At 36.3% G+C, this 9,182-nt stretch overlaps 1 protein-coding gene across 1 annotated transcript in view; it reads left to right on the top strand.

The window, feature by feature from the left end:
- LOC106462338 (SKI family transcriptional corepressor 1 homolog-B-like) overlaps window positions 1-6,162 on the top strand; it is a 45,086-nt gene extending 38,924 nt beyond the window's left edge. Inside the window, exon 3 of the mRNA XM_022389577.1 lies at window positions 6,084-6,162. Coding sequence (XP_022245285.1) covers window positions 6,084-6,143 — 60 coding nt within the window. The 3' untranslated portion in view covers window positions 6,144-6,162. The remainder of the gene's footprint in view (window positions 1-6,083) is intronic.
- The last annotated feature ends 3,020 nt before the right edge of the window (window positions 6,163-9,182 follow it).

Genomic DNA, 9,182 nt, shown 5'->3' with positions numbered 1-9,182 from the left:
ATAATCAACCGAATACTTTATCTAATAAATCAGCTACTGGTAAGGACGTGATACTCAACCGAATACTTTAACTAAAAAACAGAAAATTTAATAAATGCATCACATGTGATTATCAGAACGAAGAAAAATTTAAATTTAAAAAAAAATTACACTCGTGCAACATAAACAGATATAAGGTGTATTAAAATATTTGTTTATTATTAGAACAAAAATAACACAGAGATTCTACACTATCGTCCTATATATATATATATATACATATATTTAAACCAAAAATAATGTCTCTTCCCATGCAGGATACAGGGAAGATAAATGAGTTCAGATTTTTCATCATCATTGTCTGTTTCATTTTTCATTTTTCGTTTCAAGACAAAACATGGTACCGGTTTATTAAATATTCCATTTATCAAACACTCAAAAAAGGTTTCAATAAAAGTTTGTGTTATTTTTGTATTATGAAATTAGTGGGACATAATGCAATCTATCTATATGTACGTAAAATGGGGAGCGCGAGGATAAAAAAATAATAATTCACTTTTCTCTCTAATAAACCACACCCACAGTATGCACCTGCAGCCGTTGTGGGAGGGTAGTTGCACTAATGAAACCATAAAAAATTAAACACATAAATAAAACAGGTTATTACAACCGTGTCACTAAATGTGATAAGTAAAACATATCTAGTGAAGTTGATATGTTTGTTTGTTTGTCGTTAAGCTCAGAGCTACACGAAATGCCATCTGTTCTGTGCCCACTACGGATATCGAAACCTTGTTATGGGCGTTATAAGCCCGCAGACTTACCGCTGAGCCACTGGGAGCCCCCATAATGGTCAGTTATCTATATGAACAGGTTCATAATTTTTTAAATGCCTAGGTTAGAAATTATTACTATTTTCTTTCCGAATTCCGAATTTTTCTTTTATAGTGTAATTCAGAAGCTACAACGTAATACCAATCACAAAGATTACCAATTCTGATGATAAACTGCTGTTTTGTGGCTCTCTTGACAACACTAAGTAGTCAAGAGTACAATGAAGAATAAGAACTACATTTTATGTCTCATTATGCTGTTCATGTAGGACATTGACCGTTATGGGTCTTGAATACCAACATCAAGTGACACTCATCCCATCCCAGTGATCTAGTTGTAGTATACTGTTTTCTTTAGGTTCCGTTATGCTGTTCATGAATAATGGTCAATGTCCAGGTCTTGAATACCAACATCAGTAGACACTCATCCCCTCCCAGTGATCTAGTTGTAGTATGCTGTTTTCTTTAGGTTCCGTTATGCTGTTCATGAGGGCATTGACCGTTATAGGTCTTGAATACCAACATCAAGAGACACACTCATCCCATCCCAGTGATCTAGTTGTAGTATGCTGTTTTCTTTAGGTTCCGTTATGCTGTTCATGAGGACATTGACCATTATGGGTCTTGAATACCAACATCAGTAGACACTCATCCCATCCCAGTGATCTAGTTGTAATATGCTGTTTTCTTTAGGTTCCGTTATGCTGTTCATGAGGGCATTGACCATTATGGGTCTTGAATACCAACATCAAGAGACACACTCATCCCAATACTACAACTAGATCACTGGGAACTGTTTTCTTTAGGTTCCGTTATGCTGTTTATGAGGACATTGACCATTATGGGTCTTGAATACCAACATCAGTAGACACTCATCCCATCCCAGTGGTCAGGTTGTTGTAATCTGTTTTTTTTGTTTTTTTAGGTTTCATTAAGCTGTTCATGTAGAGTATTGACCATTATGGGTCTAGAAGGCCAATTTCAGGAGACATTCATCTCATCTCAGTGGTCCAGTTGAAGTAACCCGTTTTCTTTATGTTTTATGTTATTATGTTTCAGTAAGAGAAGCAACCTTTTATCTTCCCTCAAATGGTTGAATACAATGAATGGTAGTTTTAGATGTGGACCATTGTTGACACGAGCGCCCGTATCTGTTCTTAATGCTAATAATTATTATTTTTCACATATAAAGCTTGCGTACAAACATTAAACCTTACATACGATGTATCCCTCCGCGGTGTGGGCCTATCTGTCGAAATATCTCGTATATTATATTAAGGAACATCGTGTTATTCTCACATTGTACTTTGTAACGTAGAATTATTTGTCTTTCTTTTTTATGCGTGGCTCGTTGTTTTTGGCCTCAATGACTTAAAAAGTACTTTAAATATAGTTCAATCTTTACGAATACATACAGGATATATATATGTACCTGTAATAGACATTAATTTATGTACACGTTAGGAAATTCAGGATTATAATATTAGCTTATATCCTTTTTGTCTGGAAGATCAGATCACTATGCAATATCCTATATAAATAACAGTTTCTTGCTTATTCAGCATACATTTTCACACTATAAACATATATAAATTAGTGAATTCTATTACTTTATATAAAGCTAACGTGGACTGGGCTGACCTAGTGGTTAGCGTGCTTGTACTGTTAATCCATTTGGATAAGAATAGCCTAAAAGTTGGTCGTGGGTGCTATTGATTAAACAGCCTTAAAAATTCCATCTAGTCTGTCAGCTCATAATTAGATACGACTGTAGCCCTCTGGTGTAAGGTGGCATAAATGTACATATAAATAAGTACATTATAAATTCTACAGTTTCATTATAGTTGTTTAAAGTAACTGATAGAACGTCTAGAAATTAATTCATTAAACGAAAGTGTATTTTGCACAAAGAATATATGGAAATACGTTGGTTATAGTAACTGTAGAATAAGTAAAAAATAATAATTAACAAAGCTTCCAACAAATGTGTTTTTTTTATCTCGTGATATATCGTAGTGACAAATTAACGTACGACCAGCGCATACACATAAATGATATTAACTCATTACGTGTGTAATGTATTCGGTTTGAAACCTTGTTACATTAGACATGCCTAACTACAAATAGCATTTAACTGGCGGTTCGTGACATTTACGTTTATACTTACGGTATTATAGTTATCCGTGGATCGCTGTTTTTAGATTCCTGGTTATGATTAATATAAATATTATTCTATGTCATACTCTCGTTCCCGGCACCTTTTTAGCTGATAAAAAAATATTCCACATGGTTCCGCGACAGAACAACTAATTAAAAATTTATGACAAGGTTTGATCTAACAGTCACCGCTGTTAACTATTTGGCACTGTTATTAACACAGTCACGACAGCATAAGACCATTGTTAACTATGTGGCGCTGTTATTAACGCAGTCACGACAGCATAAGACCATTGTTAACTATGTGGCGCTGTTATTAACTGTAACATACTGAAACCTCGTAGTGCTTTGAACGGTGATAACCTTTTTGAAGAACTTTCATTAGAATTATCTTTGACTTTTGGTGGAACAAATTAACTAATTATGTATAAAATAACACAAACGTCCCATGATTAATTGTACTTGAGGAATAACTACCAATTTAGATAATTATCACGTTCTCTTCCCCTACTTTGAGTAACAAATTGAATAGATTGGGTTTTTCGGACCATATCAACGAATCGCCTTATAATTCTAGGAGTCGACGTTAAATTTCGTTTAAAAAAAAAAAGGACAGAATCTATAGTATTGTGCTTAACAGGGCCGTTATCGGGTTTATGTATATTTCAATTAAAATGGTATAGTTACTTTCGATAAAACTCAGCCAAACTGTGTATACGTTTCAGATTGCTGATTTCATTGATATATATATATCTTTCGTTTCGTTTCTTTGTATGTTTGAAGTTAAGCACAAAGCTACATAATGGGCCATCTGTGCTCTACTCGCCATGGATATCGAAACCACAGACATTCCGCTGCTGTGCCATTGGGGGTGGGGGGCGTCCCATTCTTAATTGTATTCAAAACTAGTGTAAACCTTTCGCGGGTTTTTTTAAGTTACTCACTGATCAGTTTTAGTCTGTTGAATGTATCTTATAATTGGATAATCTTGAGCACCACAACATCGTAAAATGTCACACAGAAACTGTAGAGAAAGAACGAAATCCAGATAATAAATTTTCATTATTTATTTATTTTTTAAACTAAGCAGTTTAAGGCGCTCGACTCGCAATCTGAGGACCGTGGGTTCGAATCCCCGTCCCACCAAACATGCTCGCCCTTTCAGCCGTGGGGGCGTTATAATGTGACGGTCAATCCCACTATTCGTTGGTAAAAGAGTAGCCCAAGAGTTGGCGGTGGGTGGTGATGACTAGCTGCCTTCCCTCTAGTCTTACACTGCTAAATTAGGGACGGCTAGCGCAGATAGCCCTCGTGTAGCTTTGCGCGAAATTCAAAAAACAAGCAAAAAACAAACTAAGCAGTTTAAAAGAAATATTGTAATCTTAGTCTGTGAAGACTTCTAAGTTAAACAAAAATTAATACGTTATTCTGTTGTAGCATGAATATAACATATCTAGGACTGGTTATTCTAGCGTGTGTATTTACAAGTAGTGTATGGAAATAATAATTCCCGGATTTAAGGAGCACGTTTAAATTTTGATTAAATAAATAGACATATTTATAGCCATGACTACTTCAGAAAATTTTATCCATCACATTTAATAAAACAGGAGAACCTTAACGGCGCAGTCGCAGTTCACGTAACGTGAAAAATGTCTCATCGAGCAAGCTGGATCGTTAAGTGCTGAACATGCCGACAAAACAAATATATTTTAGGGCATAAAGTGCGTTTTAACGGTTGGATTGAGTCTCAACTCAAAAATTTATATATAATTTAGTGATTCCTAAACAACACTGCTGTTAATGCCATATTTGAAGGAAGCTCTTCCATTATAGGTGGATATTACAATAAAACAAATATCAACATACAATATCATGTTTGTTTGTTTACACGTGCCCTGAGAGACACAAAACCATGAGCTTATAATTGAAACTGAAAACATGGAAAATACATAATATATATATATAGATATTCATTACCTTCGTCCTTCACAGTTGCCCCCCAGTGGCACAGCGGTATGTCTGCGGACTTACAACGCTAGAATCCGGGTTTCGATACACGTGGTGGGCAGAGCACAGATAGCGCATTGTGTAGCATTGTACTTAATTACAAACAAACAAACCTCCACAGTTTGCCCCAAATGGCACAGCGATAAACCTGTAGGCTTATAACGATAATAACCGAGTAGACTGAGTATAGCTAGCCTATTGAGTAGTTTTGCGCTTAACAACAAAGAAACCTTCACAGCTTTATTTCATTTTATCTTCGATTTTTTTTTTTCATGCTCTTCTTGAACTAGGTCTAGTCTATGTTTCATTGACGATGTGAAGCTTTGCGTCTTGTTGGAAGAAAGAATATTTAATCTCAGGTTCCTTGAAGTTTTTCAGGGTCGAGAGTGGCCCAGTTGTTAGCTGCCCGACTGTGGAGCTGTGAGTCCATTGCTCGCGTCCCGTGACAAACAAGAACAGTCGCGCCCGCTCTTTGGAGCCACGGGTGCGTTTTAAGGGTGGAGATTAAGGTCTACTACTTGGTCGTACAAGAGTAGCTCAAGAGTGGGTGGTGCGTGCTAACTGCCTTCTTCCTAGTTTATAGGTTCAAAATTAGGACGGCTAGAGTAGATAGCGGACTGGCATTCGACTCGCAATCTGAGGGTCGCGGATTCGAATCCCCGTCCCACCAAACGTGCTCGTCCTTTCAGCCGTGAGGGAGTTATAACGTGACGGTCAATCCCACTATTTGTTGTTAAAAAGAGTAGCCCAAGAGTTGGCGGTGGGTGGTGATGACTAGCTGCCTTCCTTTTAGTTTTACACTGCTAAATTAGGGACGGCTAGCGCAGACGGTCCTCGTGTAGCTTTATACGAAATGGAAAACAAGCCAAACCAGCGTAGCTGATAGCCCTTGAGTGACTCTGCGCCGAAAAAAAAAGTGCAGTTTTTCATGAAATTGAAAATATTTTATATACTTACATGTTGATGCCGCAGGTATAAAATGTTGAAAACTTTCTTTTAAACTGATTCAAACGTAAAGTATATAGAAAACGTGATTTTTTTTTTTTAGTTTTTAAATATTATAGGTCCAACTAATAGTTCTGTTTTTTTTTCGGTTTCCTTTAGGGAAAGAAGAAATGTTCACCAACGTCGTCGTTTGATATTGGTACGTATCTATATGAGTAAAATTAAACAACGTCGTCGTTTGATATTGGTACGTAACTATATAAGTAAAATTAAACAACGTCGTCGTTTGATATTGGTATGTATCTATAGGAGTAAAATTAAACAACGTCGTCGTTTGATATTGGAACGTAGCTGTATGAGTAAAATTAAACAACGTCGTCGTTTGATATTGGTATGTATCTATAGTAGTAAAATTAAACAACGTCGTCGTTTGATATTGGTATGTATCTATAGTAGTAAAATTAAACAACGTCGTCGTTTGATATTGGTATGTATCTATAGGAGTAAAATTAATAAAAAAACAAAATCAAAATTAGGTCTAATTTTTTTTTTTGCAAATAATGTATATTTTTGTTTTCAAACTAAAAGTATCTTTATGTACATACTGTTAGTTAGGGTCAGTTGTTAAGTGTTTATTTAACCAGGAACGAATACATTTCAAAATGCCGATTGCAACACTACAAAATTCGTTTCGACCTCTAGAGGATTCACCAGTGGACTGAAAATATTCGTTTAATAACAAGAATACAATTAAAATACACCAGAAACCTTAAATTAAAAAAAAACGGTTATTTACAAAACAAGGAACAAATAAACGATTCAGTGCCTTGCGTTAGTAAAATTATTCATGCTTATTTTTACGGATATACTTTTCTTGGGTTTGGTGTATTTGGTTTGGTTTGAATTTCGCTCAAAGCGACACGAGGGATATCTGCACAAGTCCTCCCTTATTTAGCAGTGTAAGACTACAGGGAAGGCAGCTAGTCATCACCACCCACCGCCAACTCTTGGGCTACTATTTTACGAACGAAAAGTGGGATTGACAGTCACTTTATAACGCCTCCACGGCTGAAAGGGCGAACATGTTTGGTGGGACGGGGATTCGAACCCGTGACCCTCAGATTGCGAGTCAAGTGCCAGTCCTAAGCACCTAGCCATGTTGGGCCTTTTCTTCCTTGGGAAGATATTACGTTACTTCATCTCGTGAGAAGCCTAGCATGTTGCACGCTATCACCTGATACCGTATAAGTTACAATGTTATGATTGGCTAAACATTGGTAGACGTTTTCTGAAACACGCTAAGGTTTCAATTATAATATACCTTTCTACGTTGTCATGTGCGATATTTACTTTACTTTGAAAATACGGAAGCGGCCCCTCTCAATGCTAAACTTTAACTCTGGACGTACGGTGCAAACCGTTGTGAGAAGGGAGAGAGAGAGAGAGAAAAATATTTCATCGGAGCCGTGGTGAAACGGTGAAAGCCAACTAGTCTATTGTGTGTCCACGCTACCATCTGTAACAAACCCGGTTCAGAAATCCTTAGAGAGTGCTTGAAGAGTGTTCGTTTGTGGATCAAGCACGGTGGTTATAAATAGAGACTATGTAGTGCCAGCGAATCAACAAATAAAGCATCGTTTACTTCGAGATACACATCATAGATGTGTCCTTGTTCTGAGGTCCTGAAATTGCTTTTGTAGACATGTTTTGAATTAATCCAGTTTTGTTTTTTAAGCTATCATTTCAAAAGACTTTAAAAATAGAATATGTTTTGCACAACAATGAGCTAATTATTTTACATTAGATCCAACTGCTTATAAAAAGTATTGTCAAAATACTCTCCATAGATTTTATTTTTCCTAAGTTCAGCAAATGATTTTTAAACTTAGAAAAGTTGCAGAAATTTCAGTAATTCAATAGGCTTTACAAATAGAAAGTCTTAGGACTTTCAACGCTAAAATCCGGGGTTCGATTCTTCGCGTTGAACACAGCAGATAGCCCAGTGTGGCTTTGCTCTAAAAAACAAACAAGTACGAGTACAAGTAGGAAATATTATGCACAGCAATGAGTCAATTATTTTTGCATTAAATCCAACTGCTTATAAAAAGTATTATCAAAGTAGATTTTATAGGGGGGGGGCGTTATAATGTGACGGTTAATTCCACTGTTCGTTGGTAAAAGAGTAGCCCAAGAGTTGGCGGTGGGTGGTAATGACTAGCTGCCTTCTCTCTAGTCTTTCACTGCTAAATTAGGGACGGCTAGTACAGATAGCCCTCTTTGCATGAAATTCACCCCCCCCCCTTTCCCGGAATTAATTTCATCACACTTTCTACTTTGTTTTGTTTATGCTTATCACAACCTGCTGGGGCTGTAGTGAATTTTATGCGTTGGTCGCCAGAAGGTTTTGTTTGCTCAGATGGTCGCCAGGAGGTTTTGTTTCCTCAGAGGAAATATATCGGAAATGAGAGATTAAATTACGTTGGAATTAAATTATATTTTGTTTTGTTTTTCCTTGGTTTCATCAAACAGGTGATGTGTTTTAACGTTTCGGCTGTTTTTGTTTTAGTTGTAGTTACCACTGTTAAAATAATAATTGTGATGTGTGTGTGTAAATTTAAAACTGTACACGTGAAATCTGGTTTTTTTTAAAACTTTGAAAAAAAAAACGTGATTCTCTCCCTGAGGATATGATGTGACGTATATAAGAGACACATTACATTTGTGTATTGAAATAATACAGATATTGTTACCGAACACACGGTAATAAATCTTATTAAATTGAACTTATGAAATGTTCCTAAATAGCAGCAATCCCACAGAAAACTGTTTTTCTTACTGCTAGCAAAAGATATACATGAGTTTCAAATCCTTCAACATATACTTATTCAGGGACTGATCCGAGGAGGGTGGATAGTGTGGCTAGTACCCCCCCTACCATTTTCCAAATTAATAGAAAATCAAGTAGCAGCAAAATGAAACCAGAACAAACAAAAAAGGGGGAGGGGCATAAATACGATACCAATCTCACTCTGTAATGTGTGTTTTTGGAATAATTCAGTTGGTATGGTTTAAAGCATTTTCCGAGAAACCATGCCAGACACCATCAAGTAGCCACCCACTTAAGTAAAATACTGGATCAGCCCATGCTACTGCGATAGAAATGTAACAAAATAAATTGTAACTTCTACATATTTGGGTCTTTCAATTTACTGTTTAGTTTTTACTCATTTCGGTAATATTAAGTTCATTTATTGCAAC

Source organism: Limulus polyphemus, unplaced genomic scaffold (genome assembly GCF_000517525.1).
Source record: "Limulus polyphemus unplaced genomic scaffold, Limulus_polyphemus-2.1.2 Scaffold1146, whole genome shotgun sequence".
Lineage (NCBI taxonomy): Eukaryota > Metazoa > Arthropoda > Merostomata > Xiphosura > Limulidae > Limulus > Limulus polyphemus.
This window is presented reverse-complemented; position numbering and strand designations above follow the sequence as displayed.